Source organism: Cydia amplana, chromosome 8 (genome assembly GCF_948474715.1).
Source record: "Cydia amplana chromosome 8, ilCydAmpl1.1, whole genome shotgun sequence".
In the NCBI taxonomy this organism is placed as follows: domain Eukaryota; kingdom Metazoa; phylum Arthropoda; class Insecta; order Lepidoptera; family Tortricidae; genus Cydia; species Cydia amplana.
In genome coordinates, this window is record NC_086076.1 from 16,778,963 (window position 1) to 16,804,857 (window position 25,895).

General features: G+C 39.4%; 2 protein-coding genes across 3 annotated transcripts; one reads left to right on the plus strand and one right to left on the minus strand.

Annotated features, from left to right (window-relative positions):
• The first annotated feature begins 394 nt into the window (after window positions 1-394).
• On the plus strand, window positions 395-4,267 carry LOC134650598 (caspase-1-like). The gene is made up of 7 exons (XM_063505551.1): window positions 395-457; window positions 717-869; window positions 1,820-1,956; window positions 2,496-2,641; window positions 3,035-3,179; window positions 3,752-3,881; window positions 4,144-4,267. Exons 1-7 carry the CDS (start codon window positions 405-407, stop codon window positions 4,253-4,255), a joined length of 876 nt encoding a protein of 291 aa, XP_063361621.1. The 5' UTR covers window positions 395-404; the 3' UTR covers window positions 4,256-4,267.
• Window positions 4,268-8,988: 4,721 nt separating this feature from the next.
• Window positions 8,989-23,481, minus strand: LOC134650103 (polyadenylate-binding protein-interacting protein 1). Of its 2 annotated transcripts, none has more exons than XM_063504936.1 (8): window positions 23,168-23,481; window positions 21,385-21,593; window positions 20,348-20,500; window positions 18,868-19,086; window positions 16,734-16,838; window positions 14,865-15,009; window positions 12,226-12,382; window positions 8,989-9,134 (listed from the first exon to the last, which is right to left on the minus strand). In XM_063504936.1, the coding sequence occupies exons 1-8, from the start codon at window positions 23,277-23,279 to the stop codon at window positions 9,035-9,037; spliced, it is 1,200 nt and encodes a 399-aa protein (XP_063361006.1). In that variant the 5' UTR covers window positions 23,280-23,481; the 3' UTR covers window positions 8,989-9,034. The 2 variants fall into 2 exon arrangements, with proteins under 2 accessions (XP_063361006.1, XP_063361005.1); XM_063504935.1 differs by having other exon boundaries at window positions 12,226-12,391.
• Between the last annotated feature and the right edge of the window lie 2,414 nt (window positions 23,482-25,895).

Consider the following 25,895-nt stretch of genomic DNA (forward strand, 5'->3'; position numbering starts at 1 on the left):
TTCAAAACGATAAACGTCACATATTCTGTGCCAAAAGTGTTCCGAAATCCAATACTCGGAGAATTAGAACAGGTGCGTTGAAAAATCCAGATTGGTAGGTACCTATACCATCGCCCACAGTGTTAACTGTCCATCGGTAAACCTTATTACAAAAGGCATAAGGTCCACCGATGGACAGCAGTTAAGAGTGTTGCTGTTTGTACAGTCACCCGCAAAAATATCAGACACGATCTTATTTGTAGAGCCATAAGAGCATGTCACATATTTTTGCGCCCTTCGAAACAAACATTATTGCAGGTGACTGTACCTAGATAAATATAAGAGTAAGAAACGCGTTGTATCGCCGGAATTGTGATTCATTGTAGAGTTAATAGCACAGGTAGAGATTGCACAATTCGACCAAGATGGCGGAGAGCGAGGTAGATTTCGGCAACCCCTTCAAGAAGAAACCTGACAGGTAAACCAGTTATACTTGCACTTATTAAATTAGGCAGGGCCTTTCTTGATGGTCATTGGTATTAAGCATTTAGATTGTAGATTCAGTGTTTCTAATCGATTACATGAATAAGGTTGTATTATAATAACAGTTGGTAACCTAACAAGAAACTCATTACGAGCGGGGTTCGACCCTCGGTTTGAAACGCCTTACCCCTAGGCTACCAAAACGCTTCTCCAGATTATCGATCTACAGAACCTAACCCTATATAAATTTGTAGGTCACAGGACGAAGGCAATAAAGAGGAAAACCGAGAGCCACCTCCACCAGTAGCACTCAACTTCGACCCTCGCGATTGGTACTACGATATGTCAGGGGATAAGATTATGCTCATCTTCAACCATAACACCTATAAGAGGACGCGATATTTCAGGTAAACTGATAAAGGAAGGCTGGCTAAGTGCGTGCCGAGCTATGCTTAATGTAAGGTTACGTTGTCGCCCCGCTGTCACAATATATATTTGATTGAATATATAATGTCAGTATAATGTATACTAACACATATGGGTCTTGCCTGAAATATTTTTTTTTATTTAATTTAATTTATATAGTGGTCTATTAGAAGTATTAGACTTAAATGGGTATTTTCGTATTAGACACTTTGGATCTTGGAGGATATAATCAAACAGAGACGCCATGTCTGTAATTTTCTGTACAAAACAGTCTGCCGATTTTTGCGGGGGAGGGGAACGTCAAATGTATGCGTAACGTAAAAATAGCCATGTCAAATAAACGTCAGTTCATACATTGTGTATGACCGTTGGCCGCCTATTTTCGACAGAGGGGAAAGCCTGTTAATGGCTACTCCGTTTAGTTGTATCCTCCAAGCTTTGGATAGACTAAGCAAAGGGATGTATTTGTATACTTGTGTACCTACGTCCTTTTAATAAGAAGTCATGACTTTTGGAGAAAACTCAAAAACTGCTTAACCCGCCATCATGTCCAAAAAGCTCTAAGTAAGTATTTTCATGATTTTTTTCGTAGCAATCATTTCCAAACCCACCCTACACCCCAGCAGGGGTAACAGGATGGAAAGAAGAGAAGAAGAATCATTACAAAGTCCCCCATTATTTGAAATACCTATTCAACGACACCCCATACCATATAGTACCTACCCTAGATCCCGACGAATTGAGAACCTCTTCCTTCGATATTATTAAGTTAAATTACTAAGTTGTCTACTCACCTCACCGATAACTGCATGCGATTTTAAATAAGGTGCAACAAATTTTACGAATTCAATCGAGCGATGCCATGCCAAAGGCCGCAAATCGCATAGATGAGTAGGTAGAGGCCCGAAAGCAGCTTAATGTGTGTTTTCAGAGACAAGAAACCAACGTCGCGTACGGGCACGTTGCGCGACGTGCGTGCCCTGACGGAGACCTTCTCCAAACTGGGCTTCCAAATTACCCCCCACCATGACAAGACGCACGATCAGATCCTGACGATACTCGGCGAGTGTGAGTACCAGACATATTAAATATGTAGATACTTTTTCAGAGACAAGCTGAAGGCGAGCACGGGCTCGTTGCGCGACGTGGGTGTCCTGGATATGATACCTTTTCCAAAATGGGCTTCCAAGTTACCTGTTCCACCACTAGATTCAATCAATCAATCAAACTTTTATTGATAAAATAGAAGTATTTTACATGTGAACACCTTATTTCTATTACAACACACATTATTATTTTATACATGAAAACATTACTTATACACAGAATATCATTATTATTTTAGGTCAAATTATTTCAACTTACATATCATAATATGTACTTTAATAATTATTATCTACCTATTTAATTTAAAAATTTGATTTTAATTATCGAGAAGATTAACAGTATAACTTAATTTTATTACATGTAGTCAATATGAGTAAATATTTTGTTTTTAAATCTAAAATAAATAAATAAAGATTAGTAGTGAGATTAGTAGATAAAAGAAAACGAACCACAACATTTTTTCCAATATTTTATATGTAACTTTTTATATCTTATTACAGTGTGTGCGCAACAACATACCTACACATCGTGCGTATGTGTGTGCGTGCTTACGCACGGCGAGAGCGGGGGGGAGTTGTTCGCGCACGACCGCCCGTACGAAATGAGCGATCTACTGAACAAGCTGCAATACAACGCGCCCGGTCTGGTACGTTCACTAACCTTCATGATGCTATTCCAGTGCGTGTAACATACACATGCGTGTGCGCCTGCTTACGCACGGCAAGAGCGAAGGGGAGTTGTTCGCGCTATAGACTGTTACGAATTCCAACTATAAACGTATAATTCCTATGCAATTATGATGTTTAATAGTGGCACGTTTACACTTTGTCAACACAAGGTGTAGATGGACTCTAAGTACCCTATTACAGGTAAATGACCTCTGCTAAAACTGACCTAAAATAATAAAAAAATATTCAGCCTATATACGTCCCACTGCTGCGCACAGGCCTCCTCTAATGCGCGAGATGGCTTGGGCTACAGTCCCCTAATCTGACCAGTCTATTAAAAAATCCTTACTAAGTCAGAATTTTATTTGTAGGTAGGCATACCGAAGCTAGTCATAGTGCAGGCTTGTCGCGGAGGTACGGTGGACGCGGGGCAGGTGGTGCAGCTGGACGGTGCCGGGGACCCCGCGCGGCTACCTTCCCATGTGGACACACTCGTCCTCACCTCTTCAGTAGAAGGTAGGACATCCTTCTGGTGGACACCTCCTCAGTGGAAGATAGGACACTCCTCTGGTGGCCGCGGGACGGGCGTTGTAGCTGGACGGGACGGGTGTGGGGACTGCTTGTTCACTTCCTCGGTGGAAGGTAAGACATATTGCTCTGGTGAACACCTCAGTAGGTCATTTCTCTGTTGAACGTGAACAGGCGTTGTTGCTGCCTTCTCATGTGAAAGGTAGGACATTCCCTGCCTGGACTCTCATATGGAGACCCTAGCTAGTGCTCACCTCCTCTGTCGAAGGTAAATAGAAGTGACAGGGCTTTGGCAGGACGGCAGAAAGGAGAATAAAACATTTGCTCTAGCGTCAGCGAGCCAAAAATGTGAGTCAGTGAGGTTTTTAGGTTTCTGTAGCTTGAACCTCAACGGAACCTTTATATAGTTTCAATTCCGACATAACCGTTTTTCCCCCTTGTCCTCGAGAGTCGATCATCATAATGGAAAGAGAAACGTAGTTTATTTTGCTTCGGACTAGAGAAACTGAAAATTATATGAAGAATTATTTGTGTGAATAATGGATCGCTTGTATTTCCAGACTACGTGTCTTGGCGGGACTATTACGGGTCTTGGCTGATCCAGGAGCTGTGCCGCGTGGTGAACGCCACCTACCGACACCTCGATGTAGTACAGATGGCTGCCCTCGTCACTTCGCTCGTCGCACGAGAGTAAGTGCTAGAAAACTTACATTATGGGTTTGGTACTTACCCAGGTTATGTACTGTTTATTTTAAAACAAATAAACAAAAATCAACCTTATTTAAATAACTATTCGGTTCACTATGGCTATAAACTTGTGATTGTGGTGGTAATTAGTGAGTTATTTACACGCTTAGTTTACCGACCATCACTTTTATTAGGGCCATAGGCAATAGAGCTCAAAAATATCAAGTCAATGCAAAATATCCTGCAGTCCTGCTATATTTTTCAGACGCGAGTCCAACACGCCGAGCAATCTGACGACGCACAGAATGAAGCAGACTCCCGAACTACGCTCAACACTCACTAAATTACTCCGTTTCGATGTTGGTTTCGACTTGTAACATTGTCGAGTGTCAGTCTTACTTATTGAATTCTAGGTTATCCCTGGAATGATACAGCTTGGCAAGAGTAGAAATTAAAAAGTGGCAACACTGTAGTGTCGTCCCGTTTTCTTATATAAATTGGTTTGAAAAGGTAGAAATTAAAAAGTGGCTACAGTGTTGCCACTTTTTAATTTCTACTCTTTTTGCCAAGCTGTAAATGAGTCGTACTCGCGCGTACAATCGAGGACATTTGCGGTGAACCAACTTAAGGGCGAAAATCTTTTAAACGTCTTTTAAAGGCGATAACACAAAAGTGATGACCAATAGTATGGCACTTAAAATTGTAGGTGTGGTTAATTCCTGGTTCACCGCGAATGTCCCCGACAGTAGGTACCTATATTTAAGGGTTCTTATAGTAAGATTGACTTATAAATAAAAACGACGGCGTTGTTTTATTGAAATGACTTTTATTAAAATATCCATTTATTCTTATAACATTCATAATATCACTGCAACAAAAATACAATGGATAGTTACAAACATTCTCCTAATTGCAAGTAAATAAATAAATCCCGCACTGAATAAATATTCAAAAAACTGGAGTTATATATTATTGCAATCTAACAGCTCAGTGGGTATAGATAGATAACAGAATAGAGCTTTTTAAGTCGCTATATCACCACGTTTAAGTATTTGAATTTAACACATTCACTGCCAGTGAGGCGCATGGCGGGGGCTCTGTTCGTAAGCGCTCTTCGCTACAAAGCGGAAATAATACGTATCGGCTACACGCGTAGCTCGCGATGGCAGTGAATGCGTTAAACATCAGCGCGTCGCACTTGTACTTATGCATTTGTGTGAGCGTGACGCACTATTATCGTATTAATGTCTCAATATAAGTACAATGCAAAGTCAATAAATGTATTATTTGCACTTTTACAGACCATCTTGTACAGAAAAAGATTCCTAATAAAAACCACCTATTCTGTTATCTATGGTATGTGGTCGCTTTAGCAGCACTTATGGTGGAAGCATGTCAAAGATATCAAGTCTATTTCCTCAGACGGTCACACAGCTGACACGGCACTCAAATATCATTAAAAGTTTACAAAAAAACAAGTATGGCGGCCCAAGATTCGAACGTCACAAATTTCGTACATTTTTTAACACTTTGTATAGAGAAAAGCGAATACAGTCGAATTTATAAATACGTGTGCATTATTGGTTTGAAATATTTGTTTGGGGCACAAACGGTATCATCTCTCTCACTCTCTCTAAAGGAAAGAAAAAAAACCATATATAATCAAGATATTTAGCTTTAAATATAAGGTGGTCACAAATATTTGAACATTCCATTCTCAAGGCATCAGTGTTTTAAATATTTTTAAACCTGTATGCACACATATTAATAAACTAGACTATATTATAATTTCATTAGAATATTTGATATTAGTGCTAAAGGCTCACGCAACCCAAACCCCACAGTCTATTCGAAACAATTGTTCATTCGGCGACATACAATTAATAAAATAATGCATTGAATTATAGAAAAAAAGTACATTATAAATAAACAATCAGCTAAAACATAGTCGAATAAGACACAGAGAGAACAATAAAAATTGTGGAAATGGTTTTGGAAGCTGAACTAGATGGCACTGCAACGCACCGTGCATTCTGCTTTAACATTGGATAATCCAGTTAAGATCGGTTTTCCTAGGATAGCGGTGCCGTCATATAGCGGCCGTCTCCATACTAAATAATACGGCTAAATATGGATGTCGTAGTATTTGTATGGAGGCGGCCGTTATATGACGGCACCGCTATCGGAGGAAACCAAAGCTTTACCAATAAAACCCTTAAGTTACTAAAACGTGTAAAGTAGTTGATTAAGATGTTGACAGCTCAAGTAGATGGCGCTATACTGCCCCACATTATGCGGTAACTAGGTTGTCAAGGGCTAACGTTTGACAACGCAGATCTCACTTTTTATTCCTTTAGGTATCGAATCAAAAAAGCCAACGGCGATGGCGCCATCCAGTTCGCCCGCTACAAAACCACCCACCAATATACTGCTCTCTGTCTATGGTTAAAATACGGACAATCAGCCTTTGAATGTATTGGCCGTTGATATACTGTAGGTACTATAGTTGTGTTAAATACTTGTAGCACGCGGAGCAATTAAAATAGAGACAGAACGGCACCCGCCGCAGGTAGGTGTGACAGAGAGCACACTACGTATTCGCGTGCAGTGCCTTTTTTGCGTGATTTTAACCTTTATTGCAATGGCATAAGGTATAAAGATGGTCAGTTAGTAAAAGCACTGATGTGCAATCGGAAGGTTTCCAAACTTGCGAAATTTCCACATGAATTAGGTAATTCGGAATGTTCTCATAATCGTCTCTTTCAAAAATTTCCATAATTTTCTGTATTTCTTGCGATATTTTCATGAAATTCCCGAGTGTTTGGAAATTTTCCGCAATTTGCACAATGCTCGTCTTTGGGCGATAGTACAAATACCAACCAACACAACGGAAAGGTTAACCGAAAATATTCAGCGTATGACGGCAATTTCAAATGTGTGACGTTTGCCTCGGCCTCTCTGTATCGCTATAGACGAGCGAGGCAAACGTCGACATCGGCAGGATGAATGGAAATGAGATCACTAACTTAATGGAACGAAATGCAAACAAGATCAAATGCAAGGCTGATGAGTGTGCCCACTGCGGCGCACGACCTCAATTACGAAATTTAAAGCATAGAGAAAAAAATACATAGAGTGCTCACTCCACACATCAGTTTTAGTACCAAAAAGAATTAGCATCTAGCATCGAGTAGCGGAACTATCAGTACTGCTACTTGACAATAGATGTAGCACCGACCGGAAAGTCTTATCTCAACAGCATAGCAGACTTTCCGGTCGGTGCTACATCTATTGTCAAGTAGCAGTACTGATAGTTCCGCTACTCGATGCTAGATGTAGACACTGAAATTAATAGTCTGAACTGATGTACCTATGGAGTGAGCACTCTTGTCTTATTATATCTATTTCTCTATGATTTAAAGGCTGTTGTGTGTGTACTTTGTCAAAATAACTTACATGCTTAATTTCAAACGTACTAGTTTGTGTGTTAAGTAAATCAATGACATGAAAAATATTGTATAGATTACTATAGATGATCTTGTTACACATCCCAATGGTTTTGACCTCAAGTAGGGGTATACCTGGCATTAATAGATATGGAGTTTGTGAAAAGGTTAAAATGAAAGTCGCATACGTACGTAGCGTGTGCCGCAGTGTTATTCTAGAACAATTATATTCAAAATAACTTGTTTACATTTAATCCAAGGAATTCATAATAATCGCCAATATTCCACATGTTTACGTATAAATAAAGACAAAGTAATTGATTGTAGGAGATTTAAATTCTAAGGGCGTCCGCTAGGTGGCGCGGTTGACGTAGATGGCATCATGGCAATACCACCATGTTTTGTTCAGTTCAGTTTTTAGTTCTTATGGCATCCGTCCGTTGGGACAATTTTGCCAATTTTTTTCTAAAGCCTTCACACATCTCGTACAATCAATTCTTTGGAAAAAACCGAAGGCCGGGTGGATTTAAGATATTTTATGTGATTATCATTCAATATATATATTTACACGCAAATCCCACAGCAAGTCCGTCAACATGTATTTGTATAACGTATGTACTGTATCGACAATCCTATTATGCTATTCAAGAAAAAAAGCACGATGTTTAAAATTAAAAAGCTCTTAAAATAATGTCCAATTGTCTAACCACTCTAAAAGGCGCCATCTAGCGGCGCGGGAATAAAACTTTTTCCAAGTTTCTCAAGTTTTAATCTCATAGATATAGATGGCGCATAAAATGGCGTCTTCGAGAAAAACACCAAGTTATTGGGAACGTAGGGTCCTCCAAGTAGTCCTTCTCTGCTAAAATAAGGACGCTCAGCACGAATAGTTTCGTACATAGACCCGCTTGTATCTATCTCTATCGCACGCGCAAACATTTATTGCTCTCCCGCTCGCACAGTGGCATTGACAAGCCACTGTGCGAGTGGGACGCCGGCACATGGACAGCAATATACAATATTTTGCGCGTGCGATAGAGACAGGAACAAGGCGGCTCAATGTATAAAATTCGTCGTACTTAGCGTCCGTACTTTAACACTGCACCGACAGTGTAAATGCTAGTATAATTGACTACCTATTCATATAATATTTTCCTAGGATTTCACGTTTATTGTGGCACTTTCACACTATCGTTTGCAGTCGGTGCATGCCATTTTGGGCCTTAAATCCGTCTGTTAAAGGCATAATCAGTTTCGAGTTTCGATTCGTAAGGTAAATAAGCTGCAGTGACGACACAGGCGAGTTTAATAGTCTAAACAGGATTTGTCAACATTTCGCCATATTTTGCGAGATAAATATGTATCTCAAACTAAAAAACTTTTACTACGGGGCCGAAAACGCAAAAAAGGCTGGTTCATAACATCGACATCATTAAGCCTAAATGTATGAAACAAGCAACTTTATTTATGATAATTATGATATAGGAGGCATACGAGCAGACGAAACGCCTGATGGTAAGCTATTACTGTCGTCCATGGACACCCGCAACAGATGGGTTGTGTCTAAACTATCCTCGCAAAGTAACGCAAAACATTGAAAAATCCTCCCCAACTTCTAGAGTGATTACAAACTTGGTCGCTCTAGGGATAAATCTTTTTATAAGTAGTTTTGTGTTTTATATTTTTTTTAGCTCGCCCCCCGGACCTAGGTTATCGGTTGATCTGGTTGGACATCTTGAGGAACTCGAGGAACCCGGCCTGCATCTCGGCGTCCATGCCGGTGTCCCAGGCGTCGTTCTCCAGTTCCTCGCTGAAATATATTATAGATTATAACATCTTATTGATTGATAAATAAATCATTTAAATGTTTAGTAAATGTGGCCATATTAGGGCCAGTTGCACCAACCACAGTTTTTTTTATTTAATAAAATACAGAATTACTCTTAAATAGTCATAGCCCCGCAAAACTCAACAAACTGTTCAACATCACGTAGCAGAGATCTATGAAACTTCCCATACAATAAAATTTAGCGAACACTTTAACGATGACAAACAGTTTGGTGCAACCGACCGATAGTGCCACACTTGACATACTGATCAACGTCAGCCTTGCGGCGCGGCTGTTGATTATGAAACTCTCCATACAATACATTTTAGCGAACTCTTTAATGACGACAAACAGTTTCGTGCAACCGACCCTTAGTCGTGCTAAATATCAGAAGCCTGTTTAATAAAAGCTGAAACTAACTAGTAGTTTAAGAGGAGCTTTGTTATAACTAAATACATAAATATTTGGAGACTATATATTACATCGACCTAGCTTCAAACTAAGCAAAGCTTACACTATGCGTATTAGGCGACGACATACAAGGTGTAACAAAAATAGTGGGGATAGGTTTATGGGCATATTCGGTATCGCGTTCTGATTAGGGAAAATTAGAAGATTTTTTTTACGAATTTTTTTATCTATGGCAGGTCTTCCAAGCCGGCCAAAGGCCATACAAAGGCCAAAAATTTATCGCGTATTTTTTTTCTCTTTTCCATTTTTTCTAATCAGTTTAAGATGCCGAATATGCCCTTATACGGATCCCCATTAACTTTGTTACACCTTGTACATACTTATATAGATAAATACATAATAGATACACAGATAACATCCATAGCTCAGGAACAGATATTCGTGATAAACACACAAATAAATGCTCTAACCAGGATTCAAACCCGGAACCTCCAGCTTAGAGGCTAGGAGGCCGTTAATTTGTAAATTTTTAAGAAAGATTTTTGATTGTATTTACAAAAATAATAATTTTCTTAAATTTTGCTCGCAATATAAGTAATAAGAATATTTTAACTAACTACATAAACTTGCAAACAACGTAAACATTGTATGAAAAATAATGAAAATGACACACCTTATTGTTCTAATTTCGATTTCACATGCGATCGGATAATGATCTAAAAAGTTAAAAATGGCGATCACTAAATATGACCAGCGACCACTTATATTAATATGTACTCTATTCATATTCATATTACAAAACAAAGATTTTTAGTACCTTTTTGTGTCTAGTAGATAATTGTTACTCCTCAGTAACAATTATCTTTTTAGGATCTTTTGGTGCATTATAAAACCCAGAAAAACTACAGGATTTTTAAAATCCCACGATCCATATGAAGGTGCCTCGTGCGGCAATGGGGTCAACAACTGTCAAAGGTTTGCATAGATGGCGCCATCGTAACTTTCCCCTGTCTCTACTTTTGTTCTATGAGATTTGGCTTAAAGCGCTGGCATCCAGCGCATAAAACAAAACAACGGGTTGCACTCCGGGAGTGCCGATAGAAGTGAAAACTCAATGACTAGTCCAAAATGTCTGCAGCACTATGTATAATTGACCCATCCTCCTTTCTATTGACAAACTTTAGTTCCGAAATTGCTGGTCAATGAGCTTGTTTAAAATTCGAAATTCAAATTTGAATAGAAATTGTAAAGTTACCTTGCAGACCTCGCATCTAAATATATTATAAGATGTACTTATTTTTGAAAAGATGTGTCCCGCCGAGTTTGTTGCCGGTCCCATAATGGGATACCCTCCTCCAATTGAGGGGGGATTTAAATCTTCTCGGGGCAGAGGTGTAGGGTTGGAGCCGGTCTACCTAGCTTTATTTGACGTTCATAAGCGCATTGTAATTATGCCTACATGAATAAACTATCTTTTATCTTTATCTTATTTTATCTTATTTGGTCACGATATTTTGAGTTTCATTCACCAGTACTAGAGTTCACTTTTATTATCGATATCATCAAAATGTAGCTTTAATATGTCATTGAGTTTTTCTTTATTGATTTAAATGCGCCGACTCATATATAGTGCTTTTCTCAAACATGGTGCAAGATATAGAAATATTTTACAGAAGCAACGTTCTAATTTTCACAGAAAAAAGTAAAACCGTTAAAAAGATTTGCTTGCCGCCCTAAAAAAAAAAGAAGTGTATTTTTCTGTTGAAAATACGCCAACGTATTTGAGACACCTAAATAGTCGCGGTACCAACATTATAATAATAAGTGCTGATCATCTGTTTGGCTGTTTAATGGACCTATACCTTCATTTGATATGACCATTTAAAGTTTTAAAAAGTTTGGAACTCGTTAAATAATGGAATTTGTATGCAACATAGCAGTTCCGAAATCGAGACTGTAATGTTTTTAACTTTTTAATTTTTTGAATGTCCATAAACTACGCACTTCGCGACCTATTTTTTAACCGGCAACGTCGACTTTGCCGTCCATTTTGAGAAAAATAGATTTGCGCGTACGAAGTTACAATAATGGTCGCACGTTGCGGCAAATTTGTAATTACAGTTGAAACGACCTCTCTTGCTTTGAGATAAGGTCGTTAATGGATTAAGAGGGGTAAATAAGGTTGCCGGTTCACCTTACGCCTTACGGTGTCTCGAGTTTAACAGTTTTTCCCCACCTCAAAATGTGCGTCGCTAAAGAAGTTTTCACTTCAAAAAAGAATTTGACATAATTCTAGAGATGGACAGGGCACGCTACGCTGGCGCCATTCGTAAAATACTTGGACCGGCCAACCTATAGTCTGTCAAGCCGGATATGTCAGTAGCAATGTAAAGCAAACTAAAGTATGGTATCCCTAGGAAACGAACAAAAAGCAGCAATGTACATCGAACATCGATGATATGTAAACAAAACAGTCCCACAGATAAGATATAAATGACACGCGATTTTCGAATAATTCAAACGTAGTGTTGCTAACCCGCGATTTTTCAAATCTGCCGCCTTTTTCTACTGACAAGATTTGCTTGAACGAGTATAATTTCGTCGCGAGGCGAACCTCCCGGTATCTCGTGGTCGTACTGTCGTACAGTGTGGTGGTACTCACAGTATGTCCTCCTCTAGCGCGGCGGCCTTGGGCGGCAGGTTGCTCTGCAGGAAGGCGCACTCCTCGGCCGTGAGCGAGTGCCCGTCGGCCAGGAACCCCCCGCCCACCCCGCCCCCGCCGTCGCCCGCGCCGGGGCCGTCGCCGTTCGTCACTGTACCTGAACGACCTAATATGTCAGAAACATCTATAAACTCGCCGTCATTAGAACTTGCGAACTATGTAAACAAACCGCCATATTGAAATTGTCTCTGAATGATGAATTTACTAGTGATGGGCAAGACTCTTACTTACTACTTTACTGATGTCAAAACATATCGAGTAATAAAATACCAATATTAAAAAACAAGTAATTACTTATTTTTAATTTGTTTAATCACGATCAGAAGACAAATTGGTACTTAAGAATGATGTATTGATGTATTTTACAACCGCGGCGGTAGGTACGGAGCGTGAGTTGGGTAGTGTGTAACGGGTTTATATCACAAACTTTAGTCACAACACTACCCATCATACACAATTGTAGAATTTAAAAGAAACAAAAACGTCATTCCATCAGGTCCTAATAACCTAACTTATGAAACCATTTTAAAGTTTTAATTAAATATCCAAGATACAGTTATATATTTATGTATTTTACGGAACGGACCGTTTCAATAGTGTATATGTGTATAGTTTGAATTGTGTTTGATGGGGTAGTGTGAAAATTCAAGGAGAAACAGTCACAAAACATAGTTACATTGTTTGTTTACATAGTTCGCAAGTTCTAATGACGGCAACATTATATAAGCATATTCGGGGACAATGCACACACCGAACTGTACCGATATCCGGATTTAGGAAGCGGCGGATGAAAATATGGCGTATGTATATAAAAAAAAAACATAAAAGTAACTTGAAGTGGTAGAGATTTTTGAATGATTCACGGTTAGTTTCACTAGACTTGTATCAACCGGGATATGACCCGTGATTAGCTTTTGTATTGTTTTCGAGCTCCCGATATTTCAACGCCGGGACACGCATCATGTTCACGGGCTTGGAGGATATAATCAAACGGAGACGCCATGTCTGTAATTTTCTGTACAAAACAGTCTGCCGATTTTTGCGGGGGAGGGGAACGTCAAATGTATGCGTAACGTAAAAATAGCCATGTCAGATAAACGTCAGTCCATACATTGTGTATGAGACCCCGGATTCTTGTCGCGATCACGTGACAAAAAGGTGATTTGGGGAGTAAATGGAATGGTAGAACAAGATAATACTTAAATTATAATGACCGTTGGCCGCCTATTTTCGACAGAGGGGAAAGCCTGTTAATGGCTACTCCGTTTAGTTGTATCCTCCAAGTTCACGGGTAACTGAAGATAGCGGGCGGGTGTCAAACTTGTGTAAATCGCGCTCGGCCTACCCTCGTCTATCCAAGCACACTACACTCACAGTGTCACTACGCGGGTTTGATTCGGATATCGGGAGCTCGAAAACAGAAGAAGAAGCGCTGGTGGCCTAGCGGTAAGAGCGTGCGACTTGCAATCCGGAGGTCGCGGGTTCGAACCCCGGCTCGTACCAATGACTTTTTCGGAACTTATGTACGAAATATCATTTGATATTTACCAGTCGCTTTTCGGTGAAGGAAAACATCGTGAGGAAACCGGACTAATCCCAATGCGGGCCTAGTTTACCCTCCGGGTTGGAAGGTCAGATGGCAGTCGCTTTCGTAAAACTAGTGCCCACGCCAATTACTGGGATTAGTTGCCAAGCGGACCCCAGGCTCCCATGAGCCGTGGCAAAATGCCGGGACAACGCGAGGAAAATGATGATCGGGAGCTCGAAAACAATACAATATGTAATCACGGTTCATATCCGGATGGATATTACGACTGTCCAGAGCTAAGCGACCTGTTCACTCGAAAGACAAACACGCGCACAAGAGGACACTACCTTAAACTAGTAACAACAAAGCATAAAACAAATATCGGGAAAAACTTTATTGCAAATCGTATAGTAAATGCTTGGAACAAATTACCCTCTGAAGTTGTGAACTCTACAAGTGTGAATCAATTTAAAAATAGACTCGACAAACTATAAAAACAGTGAAATCGTGCTAAGTGAACTATGATTTAGACGCACCAGCATCAGCTGCCTGTCTAAAAAGAAATAATAATAATAATTCCGGTTCCTCTCTCTGCAGCCCTGACCACCGGCAGCTTGGGCCTTGCCCCGCTGCCGGCGGCACCCTAGGTTAGGTTTTTTTTATAATATGTTTATAAGTATTTTGTATTGTTTTTGTAAGTGTTTTTGTATTTTATTTTTATATCCATATTATAAAATAACCTAGCCTAAGAGTTCAAATAAATAAAGAGAATAATAATAATAATAATATATTCTTTATTGTGCACCACATGATGAAAAAGAACACAGAGAAAGAACAGACATTACATTAGGTAACAACAGGCGGTCTTATCGCTCAAAAGCGATCTCTTCCAGACAACCTTTGGGTAGCAGGAAACCAATAACTTACAACAATGAACGGGTAGTGCTGATACGAGATTACGTAGAATACTAATAGAATAGCCTCACATATCAAGAATAAATATAAAAAGATATATTGAAGAATTATTTATTGAATAATAATAATAACATACCTCTATTGGGCTCGGTGAGCCCCCAGCGCCCCTGGCGGAGCGCTAGCACGGCGCGCACGGCGGGCAGGGCGGCGCGGCGCTTGAGACGCTCGAACATGGCGTGCATGCCGCCCGGGCAATCCGCGTCCAGGGCTATGCCCGAAAGCTGGTCACAAAACATTGGGTCAAACTTGCTTCCTAACGTCTAATGTCTGCGAAAGATATTTGACCATAAAACTGTGTTTTAATTAAGATAAAATGTCGCGTGAAATAGTTTTTACAGAGGTATATCAGTGTGCCGAGTATATATGAGACATTCAAATTTTCATTCAACAGATAACATCACAACGCATCACGTCACATCTGATTACAATAAAAATTAGCCATAACGAAAAAAATAATAAGTTAAGCTTTCCGTCGCCTCTACGAAACAAATGTTGACATATTGCTTAAAAATCTCATTAACTTATAACGTACACGTACGTCTCAATATATAACTTTTTTTAAATACGACACTGAGGGTAAACTTTGTAAATTCATTTTTAAACTTTTATGGATAAATGAAGACGCTAAGTGAAAGTATATTATCTCAAAAAAAAATATCACATCGAAACGAAAATATAAAAATACGGTCATCAAAAAGCTTACAATCACGAGTTGAGAGAAAATCACGTCGCGACCGTATTTATTGGGGTCACTGATGTCATCTTGTAACTAAGTAATCATTGCAGCATGTTTATTTCAAATTCTATCCTTATAGCTTTACCGACAACAAAACATTTATAAACAGTCAATCATCAAAAACGATCCATAAGTAACAAATTAAGAAAAAACGACTGCGCGACCATATTATTGGGGTCACTGACGTCATCCTACGTATGTCCGCATTAAAATAAATAAGTAATCGTTGCACCGACACGTTTATTTTTGCAGTATGCGTCAGCGTAAGAATTCGCTCATTCCTCAATCGTTCAGCAATATTTTTACCCATGAAGATGGTATTACATATTCTGGGAAAACGCTGTTTGTCATAGGGGTCGATACAAACGCACCTTTTAGCTGCGTGATTGCATGGCGACAATGCCAGTATTTAAATTACTGTATCACTCTTGTATTGGGAATGAATCGCGACTATATCGCTAAGGTAAATGGCCTTCATTTAAAAATCGACCTTGTTGCAGATGGTGCCGTTATACCATATCTCCTAGGGCTTACCTTACCTCCTTACTACATTCACTGCCAGAGCGAGCTTTCAGCGCTACGAACGAAGCCGGTAACATGGTTTTCCCAATAGTAACGAAAGCGCCTACGTACAGAGAATCCGCCTAGCGGGTCGCTGGCAGTGAATGTGTTACAGGGTTCGAAATTATCCAAATAATAAGTCTTTGATAATTATCGCGATAATTATCCGATAAATATTTATTTTCTTTGAATTCTGTGATAGTAAAAAATAATGATTGGGGCGTTTTTTTATATTTTAGGTTTTCAATTTGAGGTTATTATCAAATCGTTAATTATCAGGTATAGAAATTACGATAATTATCAAGATAACTATCATTGATAATTATCCTTTCGAACCCTGATGTGTCAGATTAGGTAATGGAATGGGTCCTACCCATAAGGCCATAGATTCAAGTGTATACATTAGAATCGTCGCTCGCTAGTACTAGTAAGTACAGGCAGGCGTGTCTCACTCCGCGATTTCGTCGCTTTGCTACAGGTAGCTAAAAGTACATCCGTTCCGCCCCAATTTTGGGGAAAGCCATAAGCCGCGCGTGGCGCTGTCGCCACCTAGCGGCCATATCTGTGCTGATCGTAACAGACGCGTTTTGTTAGAGTGAGTCTTCTGTAGTTAGTAGTATTATTTATTCTGTGGTACAGGTAAGTCACCTTGAGCAGCTGGCACACGGACTTGATGTTGGGTTCGTTGTCGGTGTCGAGCAGGTGCAGGAGCACCTTGCACAGGCTCTCGCCGAGCGACCGGATCCGCCCGCCCTGCGACAAACAACATAGTTATTTAAGAGGGCGTAAAGCGAAACTTGCGACGGCCATATCGTCGCGCAGGACCTTTCATCTCAATTAGTCTGAAAGTTTGTCTTAAGTCTTATGAAATGTATGTATGTTTGTAAGCATGATCGATACTTAGGTACTTTATAAGTTGTGTATCCAATTGTTACTTTTGTGTATCTTCCTATTAATAGGCATAACCGAACTTGCCCTGTTTCTACTTATTACCAATATCATTATTTATTCTTAATGGAACTATAGGTCTTATTGTATATCTACAAGTTTAAACATATTTGTATGTGACTGTTTGTTTCCTAAAAAAAAAAAAAAAATCTGTTTATAACTTTCTTCGTCGGATCCCTCAGCTATGTCACTAAGCTATTTTATACTAAAATTATACTGCTATGGCATGCAGGGTAACGATGAACAACTGAAAATGATTGAAAATTAGACATGTTTTCGTGATTTTTTTCTATTGACCCTACTTTAACCTATTAAGGTTTTGGTAGGTTTCATGGATTTTGCCCTTGCCTAAAACGTGTAAACTTTCAGTATAAAAACTAACATTTTGCGTGAGCCCCCTCTTAATACGACTTTGTACGATACACCATTTTACACTGCTCCTTGCAACTTGTTTTCAATGTCCTGGCTTGTATTCTAGCTGGGTGTAGCTTTCGGCCAGGAACATGGCGAGGCCGCGCACCTTCTCATCCGAACCCCGGAGGCCGGTGATGATCTTGTTGATCACATAAAACTGCTTTGTTAGAGTATTACGGATACGTATACTGTGTCCTCGGATATGGAATTATATTGTGGGGTAACTCAAGACATGTCCAAAGTTTATGTAGCTAAAAAGCGCTGCATAAATGCGATATGCGGTCTAAACCAACTGATTTATTTAAATACTGGGAAGTGGAAAGGAATTCTTAAGGCATGTAACTAACCTGGCTGTCTAGAAGATAGGAAATCATACAAATCTCGGCAAAGCATTGCACGTTCTTATAAAACCACATAAAACTGCCTTGTTAGTGTACTACGGATACGTATGTTCTTTCCTCAGATATGGATTTATATTGTGGGGTAACTCAACAGTCATCACCAAAATTTGTATAAAGCGTTATGGGGTCTAAACTAAAACCAACAGATTCATGTAAACACTGGGACGTGGGAAGGAGTTCTGTTGGCATGTAACTAACCTTTTCTCAAAAATGGACGGCAAAGTCGACGTTGCAGGTTAAAAAATAGGTCGCGAAGTGCGTAGTTTATGGTCATTCAAAAAATTAAAAAGTTAAAAACATTGCAGTCTCGATTTCGGGACTGCAATGTTGCATACAAATTCCATTATTTAACGAGTTCCAAACTTTTTAAAACTTTAAATGGCCATATCAAATGAAGGCATAGGTCCCTTAAACAGCTAAACAGATGATCGGCATTTATTATTATAAAGCCTGTAACAGACTATCGCACCGCACCGCGACCTTGGAGCGTCGCACCCATAAGTGAGAGCGACAAAGAGATATCTGTTTCTCGCTCTCACTTATGAGTGCGATGTTGGTACCGCGACTATTTAGGTGTCTCAAATAGGTTAGCGTACTTTCAGCAGAAAAATACACTTCTTTTTTTTTTAAAGGCGGCAAGCATATCTTTTTAATGGTTTTACTTTTTTATGTGAAAATTAGAACGTTGCTTCCGTAAAATATTTCTATTTCTTGCACCATTTTTGATAAAGGACTAAATATGACACGGTTGGAAGGCTACTTGCTGGCTTCGGATTCAATTAAACGGACTCCCAAGGTCGTCCGTTTAAAACGAATCCTCAGCCAGCAAGTAGCTACTTCCGAACCTCGACAATAATGTACTATTTGAAGACGACATCAAAAGGGCTGCGGGGATGAGATGGCTCCAGATTGCACAGAACCGTGACGAATGGAGAAGAATGAAGGAGGCCTACACCCGAAGGGTAGAAAAGGGCTAAAGAGAGAGAGAGAGAGAGAGAGAGAGAGAGAGAGTAACTAACCTGGCTGTCCTCTAGCTGGGTGTAGATCTCGGCCAGGAACATCGCGAAACCGCGCACGTTCTCCTCGGAGCCCTCGAGGCCGGTGATGATCTTGTTCTCATCGGCGGAGCAGCGCTCGAGCAGACAGGCCCGGAAGGTGGACTCCTCCGGCGGGGCGAGCGAGTCGTACATGGAGCAGAGGCGAGCGCCGTTGTAGCGGAAGTTGGGCTCGCCGATCGACTGGGGGCAAATGTTTAGGTTAGTTGCGGCATAGAGAAAAAAATACATAGAGTGCTCACTCCATACATCAGTTCAGACTATTAATTTCAGTGTCTACATCTAGCATCGAGTAGCGAAACTATCAGTACTGCTACTTGACAATAGATGTAGCACCGACCGGAAAGTCTTATCTCAACAGCATAAGACTGATAGTTCCGCTACTCGATGCTAGATGCTAATAGTCTTTTTGGTACTAAAACTGATGTACTAAAACTGATGGAACGAGGCCAAGACGGTTGCTCAAGACAGGAAGGCGTGGAAGGATCTTGTGGAGGCCCTATGCACCTCCGGGGTGCCCTAGGACAAACAACAACAAAACTGATGTATGGAGTGAGCACTCTATGTATTTTTTTCTCTATGGTTGCGGTAAGTTACAAAGCGGGCATTACAAAGGTCACGAATTTAATTTTCTTTAGCTAGAGCAGACGAACCGCCTGATGGGAATCATTGATGGGTGGCATTTGGACATAAGCAACATGAAAAGAGATACATATGTATTGCTGAATTCAGAACCCGAAGACAGTAATCACGCTTTTTGAATAGTTGATTTTTAGCATACTTGTAACTTCTTTTTATTATGAATGCTTTACGTTCATAGGTCTGATATTTTGTGCCTGCAGAAACAAACTTTAGCTAATCCTGTAGTTGTTTATGTGTTTGATATTGGCTTATCACTATATAGTATAAAACAAAGTCACTTCCCGCTGTCTGTCCGTCGCCATGTATGCTTAGATCTTTAAAACTACGCAACGGATTTTGATGCGGTTTTTTTAACAGATAGAGTGATAAGATAAAGATAAAAGATAGTTTATTCAAGTAGGCATAATTACAATGCGCTTATGAACGTCAAATAAAGCTAGGTAGACCGGCTCCAACCCTACACCTCTGCCCCGAGAAGATTTAAATCCCCCCTCAATTGGAGGAGGGTATCCCATTATGGGACCGGCAACAAACTCGGCGGGACACATCTTTTCAAAAATAATTACATCTTATAATTAACATGCATTACGAGAAAATTCAAGAGGAAGGATTATGTTACGCCCGAACTACAATACAATACAATATGTATTTATGTACAATTTATAAAGCCGGGGCGGGTCGCTAGTTTTGTTGATAAACTACATACTGATCTAAGCACTGCTTTGGCACCTGAATGCTGTAAAGGTTAGTACTGTTACTAACCTTACATGTTAATACCTGTGTATTAGACCGTTAAGCGTACCTGGTTGACGATGGCGTCGATGAGCGCCCTGGTGTAACTCCGCTCGTGCAGCATGGAGGCGAACGAGTCAACCAACGGCCCGCACAGGGTGTCGAACTTGCCCGGGTCGAAGGTTATCTCGCACATCACGGTTATCAGGTTGCCGATGTTCTCCTGTGCGAAAATAATAGAATGACTTTGGTTATTTCAGTAATGGTTAATAAACTTTACATACTATAAATCAGCGGTCGGCAACCTTTTAGCAGCCAAGGGCCACATAGTAGTTAACGAAGATGACGCGGGCCGCACGTTGTTAATATTTATGACTTTATCAGACAATTGTCGTTTGTCAATATTACATAGAAAATAGCCACGGAGGCTTGCGGGCCGCAAGTGACAGGTTCACGGGCCACATGCGGCCCGCGGGCCGCGGGTTGCCGACCGCTGCTATAAATAATTGTAAATTTTATCTTGTTTACTCCTTGTTTGGCAATGATAATGTCATGTGGAAGTTATCTGATGCATCTAATTTATAAATAGTAGCTAATGAATGTCATAAATCATTAAGAATACCTACCTAATGAATGTTAATTATAACATGTAAAAAAATCCGAAGTAGTATAAAAAATTATTTTCCAAGCACTAACTCTCATGGTCCTCATGGACGTTAAGAGGGGCGTCGAAATTCGAAGGAAATAAAAGATATGACGGAAGATATGGCCATAGCGTTTTAACAGTTTGCCTTAATACTTCCGATTAAATTTTTGCTCATCACATCCCTTGGCTGTATTACTACCTTATACTAAAACTATACCGCTGTGCTATGCAAGGTAACTATATACAATTGAAATTAAATGAAAATTAAACATGTTTTGTAAAATCTAACAAACCGTTGATAATTGTTTGTTCCTATCCACCATTTTGTCATTTGTTTGTTAGAAAGAGACAAAATTTAACAGCCGTTGCTACGTTTCATGAATGAGGGGTTAACCTGGCAAAGCATTGACTGTCGGGTCCATGGCATAAATCTGTGGGTAGTACATTCAGGATACACATACCCTCAAGTCCATGTTCTCAGCCTCCTCAAGCGAGTAGGTCATGGTGTCGAAGTTGTACGGGTTCTGGTCCTGCGCCTGCCGCAGGCGGTCCTGCACGGAGAACCTCTGAGGTCTATAGGGGGCTGGGTCGGCAGCATACGTCTGCGGGGTGTAGTTTGGTGGGTACCATTCCTTCGCCTCCGCAGACAGGTTCGACTTGGGTGCCTCCACTGATCAACAAAATTACAAAAATAATTCTAATGTGGAAATAATTACTTGCAAAATATGTAGCATTTTTAAAAATCTCATTTATAATTTTTTGTGGCATGTTTCTCTACCTGCAAATCGTGGGAATGTTGCACTACCCAAACATTGTATGGAAGAAATTACTTCAGTAACAAGAATTGATAGAAAGAAAATTAAAAAAAAACTTTGGGACAAAATTTTATCTGGAGATTTTACTAGAGATTGCATGTATGATACCTATCAGATATCTGATAGTAGTATTAATCTGCAACAAGTCGATTGAGCTCAAGGTTTTACATTAATTAAACACAAACACACTTTAAATTTGCACACCAAAAATAAAAGTGATCATAATTTTTATTTTTGGAAAACAGAAATGTAATAATGTGTGACCCTATGACCCTTGGGCCAACTCAGTTTAAGTAAAAGTGAAAAATACAATAAATACAGTCTGAAAAAAAAAGTAGTTACTACATGAATGTTTATCATAAATAATATTTGCATCTGTTTAAAAACATCTTATGAAAAAGAAACATAGATATGGATATTGAAAGTAAATGTGTTAATTCCATTCTTATTGTTGGTGGTTAATAAGGTGTGACTGAATAATGATGCAAATTAGATTTTATTGACAACCAACCATGTGATAATTTTTAGCCATATTTTGCAAGGTGAATATAATATATGCGGTCTTGTATGGAGGTTCTTCGTCTTTAATATTCACTAATCTCTGGAAAAACATTACAAAAACAACCTGTATAGTTTTAAAAAACATGAAACAACCCTTTAATACTTGAGAATAATTTTATTAATCCAACAAACTTACAATAAAAAGCCTAAAATACTTTAATACAGATTGCAGATCTCATTTTTCATCATTAATTATTCAATATTGTCAGGTCAGGTCATTCTGGTGAAACCTTGAATTTATTTGTGTAGAATAAATTAGATTAATTAGATAACATGTTATTAAACTTATCCATGATGTTTATCATTTAGGTGGCAATAGTGACATTCCAAAGTCCAAATAGCCACTAATTTTATTCTGATCTGCTAATCAAGGGCCACCCCCCGGTACCCTTAAGTTTGGGGTATATAATTATATGAAAATTATGGTAGGAAACTGGCTTTTTTTAAATAATGAAACTAGTATTGTTTACAAATTTCTAATATCAAAAGCTGCTTACTCAGACATGAATGTAGGACACTTATTTCTCAAAATCCTGTGTGACACAGACACATGTGGCTCCCTCAAAGAAATTAAATTGCAGGTCAAAGCACTCGATTAAATTGTCACACTAGATAATTACGTAGGTATTTATACAAAATGAGCAAAAAACGTATAATTCTGAAGGCGAATCCAGGATTCAACGGAAAATACCGTAAGTATGCGGCCGGCCGTCTTCCTTCTGTCAAATTACGTCTACGTCATTAGAAATTGAAATCCTTACTTTCACCTGAAGACTTGAATAAAAAACGCAGTTAACTGGCCGACTATGGCGACGTCATCGCGCGCTGGCTCGGATTGACAAGAACGGTATTTACCGCGTCCTGTTACCTTTAGCATCCTCGACGACGTTCTTCGGGCGCCGAAGCTCCCGCGGCTGGTTTTCTGGCTGCTGCCAACCGCGGCCTCTGCCTCTGGACCCCCCGATGTCTCCGTTATTCATTTCACAAATTTTAGTCTTCCGCAGTAACTCTGTAAGAATGTCTTTGTAGAATTCTCATAACCCAAAGAAGGATGTTTCTTTGCGCACTTGTTATATCCACAGTTTTCTGCTTTCATTAATTCAACACGTAAACAAAGACAAATACGCTCAAGTCAGTCTCTACAGCGATCCTCCATGTTATTTGTGCGAGCGGGACAGAAGATATTTGTACTATTCACTCATGGACGCGTTCATAATCTAGTTATTTCCAGAAAAATCTACGTTCATAAATAGTGTTGTCTTCTTTTAAAGTCGTAACACACTACCGCACCGTGATCTTGGTGCGCCACACCCATAAGTGAGAGTGAGAAACAGATATCTCTTTCTCGCTCTCACTTATGGGTGCGGCGCACCGTGACCTTTAACGGTGCGGTAATGTGTTACGGCTTTTAATATTATGATTTTTCAAAATTTAGAAACTGGTAATTGAACCCCTTTTTAGGGTTCCGTACCCAAAGGGTAAAAATGGGACCCTATTACTATTTTATGCCATTTACCGTCAAACGGGGTGAATAGGGACAAAACTTAAAATGTGATTTTACCTGAGAATTTCTTAATAGAATAACTACCCACACGAATTATATCATACAAAATCTATTGAATAATTTTACGGTTTAGACTCACTTGTTTTAAGTCACTCGCGCGACCTAGGCTCTCCGAAACATGTTAAAATTATTCAATGTTGGCATGTCTCACAACAGTTTAAATTCGATTATATAAAATCTACTAAAAATTCAAGTGAATGAAACCGTTGTCGTCTAAACAGTTTAAAATAGTCTCACGAAAGTTTAATATCGAATACAAAATCTACTATTCGTTTCAATCGAATGATACATTTTCTGTGAGTATTTAAAAAAAAATCTCAGTTATAGCTGGTCAAGCAAATCTTGTCAGTAAAAAGGCGCGAAATTCAAATTTTCTATGGGACGATATCCCTTCCTTCGCGCCTACGTTTTTCAAATTTGCCGCTTTTTTCTATTGATAAGATCTGCTTGACCAGCTATATATCACATTTTAACTAATTTTAAGTTTTGTCCATATTCACCCCGGTTGACGGTATTTATTTAGAAAAATCTGTATTTTAAACCACAACAATATTAGTGTCCGACCGAAACATGGTTTTTTGCCGAAACCGAAACCGAAACCGAATGTTCGGCTTTGGCTCTAGTTTCGGCCGAAACCGAAACCGAAACTTTTGTAGACTAGTTAAAATCGTTGAAAAAATGTCATAAAACCGCTTTTACACACATATTATGGGGCTGTCAACACCCAATGTCCTTGAAATTGATGTTACTTAAGCAGTTTTTTATGAAAATTACTAGAGTTAGACCAAGATTATTCTGCAACGATTTTGATAAGTTGATAACACACGCAGTGCAAGTGTTATTTTAAACGTCAAAACTTCTATGAAATTATGACGTATAAATAACATTTGCACTAGTTGCACTGCGTATGCTATCAAAATCATTGCAGAATTTTCTTGGTCTAACTCTATTCATTCACCAGTCAAGCTAACATGTAGACACAGGGTCAACTAAAAACGCGAGCGCAGCGAGCGCGAAATTTTTTGTTAACAATATCGCAAGGCCGGGTACCAATCTTCACCTGGGCCGAAAAGTCCGAAGTGCCCCATTGAGGCGAACTTTCATGCGAAGTCAAAGCCGTGCTTAAGGCTTCAGGATAAGTAGTTGAGCACAGACTCCAACCAATGTCCATTGTATTCAAAAGCGAGACCGCAGGCCGAGCATGGCGCAGCGAGGCCAAAGGCTAAGCTGAAGTAGAGGACATGTGGAAATTGAGGTAAAAAGTAATGCTAGTTTTCTTATTATTATCTTGCCCAGGGCCCAGTAACATGCGACAGTGCTATCTCATTCACTTATAGGTATTGACAGCCTCTTAAGACTGCGTCAACCGTCCAGTGGCGCCCTCATTAGTGGAATTGTGTTTTATAATAAACCAATTAATGCCTGTACCTAATATACATGAATCAGTATATGTAGGTATTAATATTGTTGTCCTACTTATTCCCCAACTTTTGGTCTTTGTCCGAAGTACCATTTCGTAAGTTTCGGCCCGGCCGAAAGGTTCGGCCGGTTTTTGGCCGAAACCGAAACTGCAGCCGAAACATGATTTTTTGGCCGAAACTGGCCGAAACCGAAACCGAAACCGAACCTTCGGTCGGACACTAAACAATATTGGAGGCCACGCGTAGCGTTCAGCCGGGTTCACATTTGTCTGTCGTGTTGTGTTGTGATGCTCTCTGTCGTGATGGCATACGTCATATGCATGGTATAATAATATATGGTCATATGGCTTTAATACTTGCTGCAAAAAAAACTTTCAACGTTCAATCTATTTATTAGTTCAGAGAAACCAGATAAATTAACTAAATTTCTTTTTTTAACTACAGCTAAGCATATAATTTACAGGTATATTACAAAAATATACATTGAATTGCCAACTATGTTGGTTTCACTCACGATTTTTTTTACGGTTAAAGATTCTTTATTCTCATAAGAATTACAAATTCACTTACATGAGAACATTATAAACTAAAATACATTTTCAAGTTAAACT

What these genes read in the sequence shown, in the direction of transcription:
- LOC134650103 (XM_063504935.1), bottom strand. Translation starts at nt 23,279, where the DNA reads ATGAATAACGGAGACATCGGGGGGTCCAGAGGCAGAGGCCGCGGTTGG. An exon ending in CGTCGTCGAGGATGCTAAAG is followed by an intron (nt 21,594 to 23,167) that starts GTAACAGGACGC and finishes TTTGTTGATCAG; the next exon opens with TGGAGGCACCCAAGTCGAAC. An exon ending in CCCAGCTAGAGGACAGCCAG is followed by an intron (nt 16,839 to 18,867) that starts GTTAGTTACTCT and finishes TGTTTGTCGCAG; the next exon opens with GGCGGGCGGATCCGGTCGCT.
- LOC134650598 (XM_063505551.1), top strand. Translation starts at nt 405, where the DNA reads ATGGCGGAGAGCGAGGTAGATTTCGGCAACCCCTTCAAGAAGAAACCT. An exon ending in TTCAAGAAGAAACCTGACAG is followed by an intron (nt 458 to 716) that starts GTAAACCAGTTA and finishes ATAAATTTGTAG; the next exon opens with GTCACAGGACGAAGGCAATA. An exon ending in CCTGACGATACTCGGCGAGT is followed by an intron (nt 1,957 to 2,495) that starts GTGAGTACCAGA and finishes ATCTTATTACAG; the next exon opens with TGTGTGCGCAACAACATACC.